Source organism: Meriones unguiculatus, chromosome 19 (genome assembly GCF_030254825.1).
Source record: "Meriones unguiculatus strain TT.TT164.6M chromosome 19, Bangor_MerUng_6.1, whole genome shotgun sequence".
Classification (NCBI taxonomy): domain Eukaryota; kingdom Metazoa; phylum Chordata; class Mammalia; order Rodentia; family Muridae; genus Meriones; species Meriones unguiculatus.
Genome location: NC_083366.1, coordinates 61298164 through 61311877, shown reverse-complemented (window position 1 = coordinate 61311877; position 13714 = coordinate 61298164). Strand labels below are relative to the sequence as shown.

The 13714-nt window shown below is 44.4% G+C and overlaps 1 protein-coding gene across 1 annotated transcript in view; it reads right to left on the bottom strand.

Moving 5' to 3' along the window:
• The window catches only part of Stmnd1 (stathmin domain containing 1), a 28958-nt gene extending 16437 nt beyond the window's left edge, over positions 1-12521 (bottom strand). The window contains exons 1-2 of the mRNA XM_021642818.2: positions 12312-12521; positions 1161-1326 (exon numbers count right to left, since the gene is read on the bottom strand). Coding sequence (XP_021498493.1) covers positions 1161-1326; positions 12312-12398 — 253 coding nt within the window. The 5' untranslated portion in view covers positions 12399-12521. The remainder of the gene's footprint in view (positions 1-1160; positions 1327-12311) is intronic.
• Between the last annotated feature and the right edge of the window lie 1193 nt (positions 12522-13714).

Below are 13714 nucleotides of genomic sequence, written 5' to 3'. Positions count from 1 at the left end.
GAAGACGGCGTGGCAGGGTAGCAATTGCTGTGTAAGCGTAAGGACTGGACTTCGTATCTCAAGAAGCTGGATACAAGTTGGGTGAGTGTGATATTCCACCTGGAATCCCAGCATGCAGGAAGCAGAGACAGGGACTCCCCAGAGCCAGCTGGCTAGCTAGAACAGTAAGCTTTGGCTTTCCCAAGACACCCTGCCTCTATGAGGCAGGCATCAACTGAAAAAGATACCTGATGTCAACCTTAGGCCTCTGCACACACACACACACACACACACACACACACACACACACACACACACGTACCAGTAACCACACATATATTGCATATACATGCAAGCATTATTTTATCAGATCTCTTAGAACTGGAGTTACAAGTGGGTGTGAGCTACCTGATTTGGCACTGGGAACCAGATCCAGGTCCTCTGTACCAGTAATAAGTGTTCCTCACTACTCAGCCATTACTCTGTTCCCTATCCCAGCTAGTATATAATTCAACCTTGTAGTGAGAGGAGAAACAACAGGGATGTGGACCATAAGCTTTTCTCTAAACTAAAACAATATTCTTTCCCTCCAGATTTGTGCTGTGTCGTTCCTACAGCTAACCAGCTATAAATAAGATGTCCTCACTCAACAGCAAGGAAGAGCTCAAAGGAGGGGAAACCACAGCATTGCATCAGAAGGAACACAAATAGCTTTTAAATAGCACACTCGATCATAATTACTCCTTTTATGTTTTTACTGTGTATCTGCTGATGTTGTGGATGGGGAGAGGTAGGGGGACAGTTTAATGAAGCTTTTATTTATTTTTACGAATGCAAACCTTTCCCTTAAGAAGATGACAACATGGTGGGATTTACAATCCCTTAAGCCCTGTGATTTCTACTCCTAAAATGTGTTTTTAATTCTTAACAAGGGATCTTGCTTTGTTTTTTTTTTAAGATGGCTGTAATTACTTCATTTGCAAGATTAATGGCTAGCATTATTTACTCACACGATAAAGGCCTAACACTAAATTCTAATGTCATGGAGATAAGAATCTTGTCACTTAAAATACACTATGACCCAAAGGAAAGGATCAAGGAGCCATCAGATACACACATCATATATTTAGAGGTCTACCAGATGTCTAGAGAATTTCTACAAGAACAGAGGCAGAGGTTACCTGAATTTACTCTCCCATTTGGAGAACTTTCTGGAATAGTCCCAGGCAAGCTTCCCATCTGGATTTGTTGGTCCAGACATTCGGCATTGTCTACAGTGTCCCTGGGCCATGCAGCTTCAGTTTGGGGGCTGCAAATCTCTTTGGAAGAAGTCACTCTGACATCAGCCTGTGAAAATAGAACAGCTTGGTGAGAGTTGAGATTTCTTAGGAAAAGAAAAACAAAATAGCAGGGACTACTTTGTGGGCATTTACCAGTTAGTGTGCGCAGTGGTCTGATTAATAGCTACAGCTTAAGGATGCTTTGTTATACAGCAAAGTGAGCCAGCATATGGTTAAGTGAAGCTCTAAAGATGATCAGGCTGTTGAAATTGTTCATGGGAACCCCATATGCAACCACAGTTGTTCTTGTAAGAGGTAATCACAGAGGGAGCTATGGTTTGACTATAAAATGTCCCAGAAGATTCATGTGAAGGCTTGGTCCCCAGCTGGTAGCCTTGTTGAGAGGTGATGGTCTGATGATATCATGAGAATGATGATCTAATCAATGGGATGGCTACTTGGTGAATTATAGATGAATGGGCTTAGGTTGTGGTACATAATAAGAGGAAATAGGTCATTGAGGGGTGTATCTTGTCTCCAGACCCTTGTTCTCTGCTCTTCCATACCTCCCATTTGCAATAAGATGAGCCTCTTTGCCCTATGAAGCTCTCTGCCATTATCCTTTGCCTCACATTGACAGGAACAATTGTCTATGGATGGAAGCCTCTGAAACTTCTATCAAAAATAAATCCTTCCCACTTCAGTTGTTTGTCTTAAGCACTTTGTCATAGCAACAAATAACTTACTAACAGAAAATGGTTGCTACTAGGAAGTAGGCCCATTACTGTGACTACTCCTGATTGTCTTGGTCAGAACCTTATGGAACTGAATCATGGGAGAAACTTGGAAAAGTTTGGAGATACAGGCTAGAGAAACCCTAGGATTCTGTAAGCAGAGCTCAGTGAGAAATTATGAAGAGAGCACAGAAGTCCAAAATACCAATAAAAATGCTGATAGTAAAAATGTTCTCATGATGTTTCACATGGAAATGGGGACTCTACTGGGGACAAGGGGCCATGAATGTAAATTCTGGCAAAGGACTCTACATTCTACCCATGCCCTGAGAGTTTGTGTAAGGCTAAATTTCAACTTGACAAACTAATCTACTAGAGAACTTTCAAGAGAATAAATCATTCACACTGTGGCATGGAGATTGCTGGCTTCTTCAAGCCAAATTTAGTAAAACTCAGGGCAAAAGGAATAGAAAAAAAACAAAAAAAAAACCTTGCCACATGGACAGAAAGGGACTATGTTTATGGCCGTTAAGGAAATTATCATCAAAAGGAAGCCAAGTACTTGGATTTGAGATGACAGATAAAGCACCTGAAAGAAACATCAGGAATTGGCCTGCTGGCATCTATCAATGGCTCATTATAATTCACTGGCAAGACTTTGCTTTGACGAAAGCTCTGGAGACCCTGCCTATACAGGGCTACCTGGAAAGCATTTTTCTCTGTTTGGTCATGTATGTACACAGACATATGAGAGTAATTTTCAAGGAGACCTGGTTGCTTCCCCCTTGGAACGGTCCTTGGCATCATTCACACGATGCTGCTTTTTCAGGCATCGAGAATGTAAAAGTTATGGGGTAAGGGAGGCTTCCACCATGATTGCCAAGGAAACTCTAGGGAGCCAGAAAATTGCATGACAGGGTTGCCATGCTTGCAAGTGTGCCCCTCAAAGGGCACCGTGAAAAGCTGTAAGGGCGAAATGTAAGCTGCAGCAGAGACACTGGAATGTCATGGCAAACAGGGACAAGGAGCATCTGCTGAAGACATTTCTGCCAGCGAGAGCCAGCTGCAGAGGCGGTATAGGCTTCGGCCAACAAGGCCGTTGGGAGGCGGGGCTCACCAAAACCTTGAGGTCCGCATCTTGCCACCACATGTGTCTGATGCCCAACATGAAGAACAGGATTCGTTGTTTGTCCTGCTGAGTTCCAGTCCGGTTTGGTCTCTTTCTTGGCAGGAATGCTCAGTCTGTGTGATGGCATTTTTGAAGTATAGAATGTCATAATTTTCTCTTACGCTTTTTGTCATGGTTAGAGATCAAGTTTGGAGCCTTCTACGTTGATTGTAGGCAGATGTACTGTCGCTGAGCTGTATCCCCAGCTTTTGTAATTTTTATGTGGACTCACAGCTAAGAGCTTGATACAAGTCTTAGCCTAACCCATATGGAAGGATTGCTAGGTACAAGCCAGCATTCGGAGCCTTACTGTGGACACCAAGATTCACAAGTTCACAGTCATTAATCCGGTGTGAAACTAGAGATAGCACTGCATAAAACAGGGTATTTTTTAAAATACTGGCTTTGTAGTTTAAAATGTAATGAAACCCATTAAAATAATCAATTAATATAGAAGAGGATGGTGATTGTCATTTGTATGAATTGGAGTAGGCTTTAGTAGCCAGTTTTTCAGTCAAACTGTAACTTAAGCATTATGGTGAAGGGATTTTGTGTATGTAATTGTGTCTACAATTATTTGACTTAAAGTAGAAGAGATTCTTTAGACAATCTGGGTGGGTCTCTACTAATCAGTTAAAAGGCTGATGGAGGTGACCTCATGTCTCTTTGAGGGAAAGGAAATTGTGCCTATGGACTGGAGTTTCACCTCTAGTCTGCCCTTTTTTGTCCCATCCTGTAGGTTTTGGGTGCGACTGACCAGTCTCATGTAGGCATTCCTCTGTCATACATTCATCTTTCCACCCATAAACCCACGCTTCTACCCATTCATTCATTCATTCATTCATTCATTCATTCATCCTACAAGGTCTGTTTCTCTGGTAGAACTCTGACTGACACAGAGACTCAGTGGGAAACGCTAAGTACCACCTCCTGGGAAGACATTATCAAGATGTTGGTATTATCACCCCCTAAGTGTATCTGCTCTTTACAAAAGTAAATTAGAATTGTCCACAACCAATGAAAAGGCGTTCAGAGTCATGCAGATATTGGGGAACCACAAAGTAAAATTTAAGAGTTCCTGCAGAAAGTTAGTCATGGAGTAACTTCAAGACATGGAAACTCTACTCCCTGGCTTCTGTCCTAGAAAAATGGAAATAGTATTCAGCTGAAAACTTGCACACAGTGCAGTATAATTACTCTTCATAATGTTCATGAAGTGGAAGCAACTCAATTAAAATGTCTATCAACCAAAGGCTAGGGAAAGGAAAATGTCCTGTCGTAATGCAAAATATTACTTAACAGTAAAAGATTAAATAGGACACATACCATAACATAGACATTTAAAAACTTTCTTAAATGAGAGGATCCAGTCACAAAGACTGTACATTCTCAGGCCAGGTGAACTCAGGGGTAGTAAGTCGGTTCAGAGACACTGTAGTGCAAGGGGATGGGGTCAGTGAGGGGAAGAGGCCCGGCTGCTCATAGGTAGCCACTTCTTTGAGGAGGAATGTCCTGAAAGTAGATGACACAGATGGCTGCCACCTGGGTATGTTGAGGGTGAACTGTATAGTGTATGAATTATACTACAATTAAACTGTTATTAAAAATGAAATGGATCAGATTCTTTGTGAAGTCATGTGTTTATGTAACACATTTTTCCTACTGAAATATATTGGAGACTTTTACCTGATTTGACCTCATTCTATTGCATGGCTAAGAGGATTTGCTAATGGACAATGGTGTTAGTTTATCATATAGTTCACCATGTAACTGTACCATAATTTATTTAGCCCATTCCTGGAACGTCTAAACCAGGAGAGAATTATGCTTGTTCATATACACATGTTAATTGGTTTAATTATTTTATTACGGTTACCAGCTGTCTATATCCCAGCTGAAAGGCAATCCACTTTCAGTACTCTCCCTCTTTCCAGTGGGTTCTCCCTAAGGACAGCACCAATTTGTAAGTCCCTGCTCTGTTGCTTATATAGTCTGCAAGCCACCGATACAGAAACTGCTCCCCGGGAAACTTTTCATGGTCTCATAGCAAAGGAATAAAAATGTAGTGGGTTTTCCTTCCATCCCTCCATTGTCAGAGGCATCATCATCAACACTGAGAAAACAGACTTCTGAGAAGAGCTGTCTTGGTTGGCGTTACCATTGCTGTGATGAAACACCACCGGCCATTTGGCTCACACGTCCACATCACTGTTCCTCATAAAAGGAAGTCAGGAAAGGAACCAGGAGGCAGGAGCTGATGCAGAGGCCACTTTGGGGTGCGGCTTACTGGCTTGCTCTCCATGGCTTGTTTGGCCTGCTTTCTTATAGAACCCAGGACCACCAACCCAGGGATAGCCTGACCTACAATGGACTGGGTTCTCCCCCATCAATCACTGACAAAAGAATGCTTTATAATCATGCCTGCAGCCCAATCTTATGGAGGCATTTTCTTAATTGGGGGTTCCCTCTTCTTTGATGATTGTGGCTTGTATCAACTTGACATAAAGCTAACCAGCACAAGAACATTTACATACAACATACTTACACCACATATGATATATAACATGCACATATACGTGTATTTGACATGTCTAGCAAAGAAAAGCAAGATTGCTCTAGTTTCTTTTCTGTTGTGACAAAAACAGAAAAGACCAAACGCAACTTAGGGGAGGAAAGGATTTATCTTGTTTATACTTCCAGGCTGAAGTTTATCACTGAGGGAAGTCTGGGCAGGAACTCAGGACAGGAACTTGAAGCAGAGACCATGGGGTAATGCTGCTCATGGCTCACTTTCTGGCTTGCTTGAAGGCCCATGTTTAGCTAGCTTTCCTATACAGTACAGGACGCTTGCCTAGGAATAGTGCCTCCCACAGTGGAATGCGACATCTTATATCTACATCAACTGTCAATCAATAAATCTCTCCATAGACATGCTCCAGAGCCAGTCTGATCCGGGCCATTCCTCAGTTGAGGCTTCTCTAGAATGTGCTCAAGACACTCCGTGATGTTTTCCTTTCAGCGGGCTCACTGTTCCTGCTGAGATTAAAGACGTGTAAGTTCTATTGTAGGTTCTTCTCCTAGTTTTCAGATATTTAAAGCCAGTGGTAGCAAGAGGAGTATTTTTACAGGCTCTTTGCATTTTGCAGAGTCATTTTTTTAAAGTAGCAATGCACCACATGACACGTACAGAATGATTTTGCCATTTAACACTTCTAAGAGGCTTAGCAACAGCAACAGCAGCCACCAAGATGATGACAAAACACCGATTAGGAAATGAGTGGAAACTCAAGTGTTACTAGACCGGGAGAGTTGGCTTTCTTCCACACAATCTTCAATCTAGATTGAGACAGCTCTAAGTCAAAGACACCAGCAATATTGACAAATGATTGAATCTGTGCTCATTGGGGATGTGGCCAACAATGCTCAGGTCGACTGTGCATGCAAGGTTTATATTTTTACACCAATGTCTATGATATATTGTATTAGCCTATCTGTAGTGCATAAGAAAGGGTGCTGGGTGGGCTGATGGAAGGAGGGTGGAAGGTTCTCCCTTATCCTCAAGATGAAGTTGTCAAAGTATAGGCTCAATGTGTTTTGACGTTTTGTATATTTCAATGTCTATGAAGATAACACTTTTTTTTAAAATCAAGTTTAGTATTAAAAACTTGTAAGTCCTAAGCTGACAGCTGTGAGAGTCACGAGCATTCTAAAAAAAGGGACCAATTTAAAAAAAAAAAATAGAAGATACCGGCTTCACTAAAGACAGGTGTCTGCTTGGTTTTAATGGAGTGTGTGTGTGTGTGTGTGTGTGTGTGCTTAAGTAGTGTAAGTGCTGTATGTACTTCTGTAACTTCTTTTGGGAAAATATATTTTCTAAACATCTTGGCAGGAATTACTTGCTGGTGCTCCCTGAGCGGAAATCTTCAATCACATCATAAGCAGAAGGATGTATAAATACATTTGCCTGTGGACCTATGGGAAGACTTTGTTCTTCAGAACTAGAATTTTTGCTAATTTACTTTTAGTAATTTAATTACCAATAGCAACACCTCAAAAACCACTCAGGAATGACTACTTAGCAAGATTTAAGAGGGTGAGAAATGGCCCAGCAGGTAAAGCTCTTTCTGTGCAAACAGGGGGATGTGAGTTTGGATCTCCAATACACACGCACGCGCGCGCTCGCACACACACACACACACACACACACACACACACACATACATCTGAGTGTGGTGGGATGTGTCTGCATTCCCAGTGATGGAAAACAGGGACAGGGGCATTTTAGCAGCTGTTGGTCAGCCAGCTAGCCAATGAATGAGTGCCAGGGAGAGTGAGAGATGCTCTCTTAAAAAATAAGGCACAGGCCAATAAGCTGGTTCAGTGGAAAAAGCACTTGTTGCTAAGTCCGATGACCCAAGTTCGATTCCTGGAATCCACATGACGGAAGGAAAGAAGTGATTTCCACAGGTTGCTTGGTGACCCTCCGCTGGTGTGTACACACAATATATAAAATGCAATGCAAACATTGTAGTGAGCAATAGAGGAAGATACATCACCAACCTCTGGCTTCCACAAAAGCATGCATGCATGCACCCTCTCACACACATGTGCACACACACGGACATGCTTGCACACATACACACACACATATACACAACATTTTAAGACGTAAATTAGCCCCTTTTGCAGTCAAAAAGCAAGACTTTTATCAGCTGTTAGAGAAAAGCCTACAAAGGATTCTTCTTGATCACTCACCAAATTCTCAGCTCTTTCTCTTAATCCTAGGCCAGGGACTTTGAGTTACTCAGACAGAAAAAGAACATTTCTCCTACTGAGAAAAAATGCCCATGTTTTTTGTATTAAGATGCCTTAGTTTTCTGCAGTGCTTTCACACCTCTTTAGTCTAAGGTAAAAGTGAGCAGGAAGTCTATAGACAACTCCCAAGAATTTTAATTTAGAATATATTTTAAAGCTTAAAAAATGCTAAGAAATGTAGATGCTTCATACAAGCAAGCATGTTCATCTCGTATTTTTAAAAGGCATCTCCTAAACTTCAGGTCCTCTACATTTGGGAAAGTACTGGAGGCATTAATATTCTGATGGTCACTGGGCGTTTAATTAATAATTATACGCTTCCCAGTTCAGATTTCCAAAGTCAAATGCACAGAAAGAGAAGATGTATGCAGGAGTCAAATGAGTCTATTTTCCACTAATTTTAGTGTTGAGCTTCCTCCTTGCCATCATCATTAATCTCATTATGCTGCTGGGAGACAAGAACACAGTAAGGAATCTGGGGAGCAGGAGGGGAAAGCATGGGGTCACTCGGGAAGGATTTATTAGTGGCTGGTTTGTCTGAATCAGCTTGCTATCGATAGAATGACAAAGACTGTTTCTGTCTGTAGGTACAGCATGATGGGAAGTAGAATGGATACAATATCTGAACAACTTCCTTCAGTGCAACAGGAGAAGGTATATCAATTTTGCCAGCATGCTGGGCAGGAACAGGGCCTCTCCAGAAGAAGCAAGAGAGGAGTGACTAGGAGCTGTCTAAAAGATGGCTGTGTGGGACCTGTATATGGAGAAGGGAAATCCTGGTAGGAGAAAGACAGCAGGTGCAATGATTCCTTGCGGGTGGAAGAGAGAGTACTTGCCGAACATTGGGAAGGTTTGCTTGAAACAAGGCTGTGGAGAAGGAGGAAGCTGGGGAAGGTGTCAGAGTCGGCTCAAGGATGAACATGGATGGCTAAGCTAAGGACGCTAAGGATTTTATGTCAGGATAAAAAAAAATAAGATTATCATAACTTCCTTTCTGCTCTTGTTCTGGGTAAAATTGAGGTGTGGGTGCTCTACATGGATTAAATTCACTCAGTCCTCACAAGAGCTTGACCGAGATAGATATTACCATCTCTGTTACTTTATAGACAAGGAAATTGGCAATGCAGAGGTTAAAAGACTGGCCTGTAGGACGTCTGGGGGTACATTATCTTGACTGTCAATCGGTGTAGAAGGACCCAGCCTGCTGTGGGCAGTACCGTCTCCTGGGCAGATGGTCCTGGGCTGTGTAAGAAGGCTAGGGAGGCCTATGGATGAACCAGCAAGCAGTGCTTTTCCCCGGTTTCTACTTCAACTTCCTCCTTAAGTTCCTGTGACCTGGAAGTGGGAGCTAAATAACATCCCGGGCCCCCAAAAGTTATTTTTGTCCATGTGCTAGGAAAGGAAACTGGACCGACATTCAGGACCCCTGTCAAGTCTCTGTGGTGGCTTGACAAATACAGGAGTCCTTCTGAACAGGCTGTTTGACACTTGGAAGGACCTGACTTGTGCCCTGACCCCCCGGTCTATGTACTAAAGCTATATTTGGTGATAATCATATGAATGAAGAAGTAGAAGTGGACATAAAAGAAATAGGAATAGTGAAAACTTTCTTAAGTATAATCATGCCTGAGAAAGAAATTAGAAAGATAAGGAGTCTTAGCATAGTAATTCTAAATTACATAAGTGTATTTTTGGAAAAAGAGAGAGCAAATGCATGCCTGCATGTTAATTCAAAGCAACAATAACCAGGGATGGCCCGAGAGCTTCTGTGGAGCTTGGGAACCTGCAGAGAAGAGTCTTCAAAGTGGACTGATGCTGGTAGCAAGGGTTGGTCACTTCAGCCGGGGTGGAGCGCTGCACTGATGGATGGATTGGAAGCTCATCCATCCTGCTGAGGAACAGGTCTAGGAATGACCTTCCATAGGGCCAGAGAACAGCGTGAGAAAGGCAGGGAGGTTTGGGTAGGCCTAGAAGCAAGCACTGTAGGTCATTTGGCCTGATGGAGCAAGAGTCTGAGAAAGGAAGGGTAGTACAGAGAACATGACATTAGCAAAGGGAAGAGAGAGGGGTATGATGTAATGAGGAGACGTTTCTGGAGACGATGGTGGCAATGCACCAGTAGAGCTGTTAGGCAGTGACAGGAAAGGCAAAAGACCCTGATCCCAACATTATCCTTGGCTATGTAAAGTTCTGCCTAAAAAAAAATTAAAATTAGAATAAAAAGATTGATAAACTTGCCATAAACTCGGACAGTCGCTGTTTGAGAACAGAAAGCAGAACTCTGCGTTTGTGTGGGTGGCATCGGGACACAGACTTCTCCAAGAGCATCAGGGACTAGGTCTGGAGTCTCAGCACTGTATTATACCCCACTTGGCTGGCTATCCGTCTATCTAAAGATAGGCTCTCATGTGTCCCAGGCTTGCCTTGAACTCACTATGAACCCAAGTGTAACCTTGAATCCGTGACCCTTGAGCCCACTTCCTGAGCACTGGGATTACAGGTGCGCTCTCCCGCATCTGATCTGAGTTCTTCGTCGTTGGGGTGAAAGCCAGGGCTTTGTGCATGCTAGGCCAGCACTCTGCCCACTGAGCTCCTCAGGGCTGCTTTTTACATCCATTCCAGGAGCTCAGATATGCTATACATGAGCTGGGTGCTGCCACCCCTGACCATGCTCACACTGTGTCTGTGGAGAAGACAATGTGCGCTTTTCACACAGCAGCCCTGAGAGTGCCGCGTGGGAAAGGTTGCCCTGAGTGGCCACGTGCCGTTCCTGCCAGCCTGGGAAAGGGGCTTACAGGCTCCCTGTCACAAAAGGGAGATTTTGATGGTGAGGTATATGGTGGGTTACCCCAGAGAGCTGGGGTCTTGCTGTCGATGAGATGTTCATTCTGCTGGTGACAATGACAACTTCCCTGACATAAGAGAAGGGATTCTAAAGGGACTCCTGTGGCCTTCCCTCTGGCTATCAGACTGTTGAGACAATGGCCCCCAAGAAGTTAGAATTTCTCCCTGAGTCTCAGGCTAGGAGACAGAACAGCTGAGCTGGTGCCAGTCAGAGGCAGGCACAGGCTTTGTCTCGTTCACCCAGATGGAAAGAGACGCTTTTGGTGGAGATTCTGGAGCTGAGACCATGATGGGGGATGGGCAAGACCACTCCGGGGTCAGGACTGCCCTAAAAAAATCAAATTATATCTGTATATATGTGTGTGCACATACGCACGCACAAATGTGTATGTGTGTACATAAAAAGATAACGGTTCTCAGGAGTCAGGTCTCTCCTTCTACCACCGGGAGTCAGAGCATTGAACTCAGGTCTTCAGCCATGGTATAAACAGCTCTACCCACTCAGACACCCTTCCTCTGTTTAGACCTACACCTCATGGCAGGACCCCCAAAATGGACTTGGGGTGTCACTGAACCTCTTTTTTTTGTCCCAGTGTGGCCACATTGAAAAATATTTAAAAATTCTCCTTTGCTTTTCACTCTTGTCTTTTAATTGGCTGATGGAGTATAGGTGGCCCAGCCTAGCGGGGTCCATGGTCCTTATGGAGTGGGGAACAGTGATAAACAGCTCAGCCACTCTGCGTCCATTACACTGTGAGAATTTCCCCCTAATACCTCCAGGTAAATGATACAAGCTTGAGGCACAGTGAAGAGATTGCAAGGAGAAGCTTAAAAACCCTTTTAGCCCTGCCCCCCCCCCCCCCAAGCTGTACAGCTCAGATAATGTAGCTAGACAGTGGACAGGGCTCTCTGTGCTGTAAATAAATACAGAGAAGAGAGTTCCAGGGTCGACACTAGCTGGCGGCTCTCAGGAACTCCCACCTTCCCCAGAGAAATCAGGATGATGGCAGAAACCACAACCTGTCCTGTTAACCTGCGTATGCACGTGTCTGTGGACATAGATGCACAGAGACACATAGATAATGTCTTTTGATTTAGAGACATTAGCCAACAGTGACAGAATAAACTTTCTGTCTCTTTGTTTATATCTTCACTCACATACACTCTAAGAGGGCAGTGCAAAGGTTCCTAAGTGTGGAAGTATGGAAAATCCCCCCTCTCCGTGTCTGTTTTTTGTCTATCCCTGTCTCTCTTTCTCTCCCTATTCTCTCTGCCTTTCTGCATGTCTGTCTGTCTCTGCCTGTCTGTCTGTTTCTGTCTCTTTTCTCCCTTCCTTCTTCTCTCCCTTCTTCCCTCCTTCCCTCCCTTCTGCTCTCTCTGACAGTGTCTTGCCAAGCAGCCCCAGTGTTCACTATGTAGTCCAAGCAGGCCTCAAATTGCGTGCTGGGGTTACAGGCATGAGCTCCCACAAGGTCTGAGGTTGTCTGTTACCTTGGATCCCTCTTCCCAGCCCTTCCTGGGAGAGGGTAATCTGCTCTGGCTCTGGTCCTCTGCTTGCTGGGAAGGTCCGCAGCCCATCGCTCCTCCTCTCTAGACTGTGACCCCAGGAGCTCCTATCTTCTCCTGGAGTCCTTGTTCCCCAGTCAGGCCCAACGCTCCCTCCTCCCACACCTCCAGGCTGGGCAGGAGGTGTTCAGCAAGCATCTGGGCAGTTGCTGGAAACTGTTGCCACAATAAACCGCGTCACGCAGACCTGGGATCTGAGCAGGGATGGGACTTCAGCAAGGGAAAGCTAGAAGAGCTGAGAAGCCATTCAAATCCCTTTTAGGACTGGAATCCGTGTCTCTGCAGGGGAGAGGGGAAAGAAGGGCTGAGTCGAAGCCTCTGGCTGGACCGCGGGACACGCCCCCACGCCGATTTCCTGGTTCAGGCTTCACATCAGCAGCAGCAGCAGAGTGTGGCAGGCAATGCAGGCAGCAAGCAGAAGGCAAGGCCACAATGTGTGCGACCTCAGAAAGGATGGTCACACAGAAATAACCCCACACAGCGCCACAAATAACTGTGAGGCGGCCAGCGGGCCTTGAAATCATTTTTACCTTGCAGAGTTCGCTTTAGGGGTGGTTGTGCTGGAGTAGGGAGTGGTACAGGCACACTGTGCAGACTGAGTCAAGAAAGGCAGAGCTGGGAACTGCGGACGGCTTGCGTGAACAGCACAGCATTTCTAATCCTGGACTTCCCAACTCTTTCATCCTGTTTTCAACCAGTTTTCCTTTTCGAGGACTGAGAAGGAGGAGATATTTGAGATGTCATAACCCTTGGTTTTCAAGGCTGTAAATTTACACTCGAAGTAGCCAAGTGACACCCTCAAGATCTCCAGGAAGCTAGTTACTGAGGAAGCTGTGACAAGGACCCTGGGGGCCTGCTCAGTCCCTCAGGGTCTCTCCCAACCGTGAAATGCAACCCAGGTGGCTTCTGAGTAGCTACATCATGTAGCCGCTTTTAAACAAATACTTATTCGTTTATTGAAGTTCAGGCTGGCTTAGCCTCACTATATAGCTCAGGATAGCCTTGAACTCTTGATCTTTGTGCCTCTGCCTCACAAGTGTTGGGTTTACAGAGTGCGTAATTATCTTTTAATTTTTATTTATTTTTATTTTTGGCCTTTTGGAGACGGGGTCTTCCTATGTAGCCTGGTCCTCTGTATAGAACCCAGGCCTGTCTCTGACTCACAGAAATCCCCCTGCCTCAGTCTCTCACGTTCTGGGATTTCAGGTGTGAATCACCATTCTGGGGTTTATTTTCCAGCACTTAAATTCATTCTGCTCTGTTGCCCTCTTGCTGTTCAAGTTTTGATGACACTGTTTACCAAGTTTTACTAACATTGAGAAAGATGA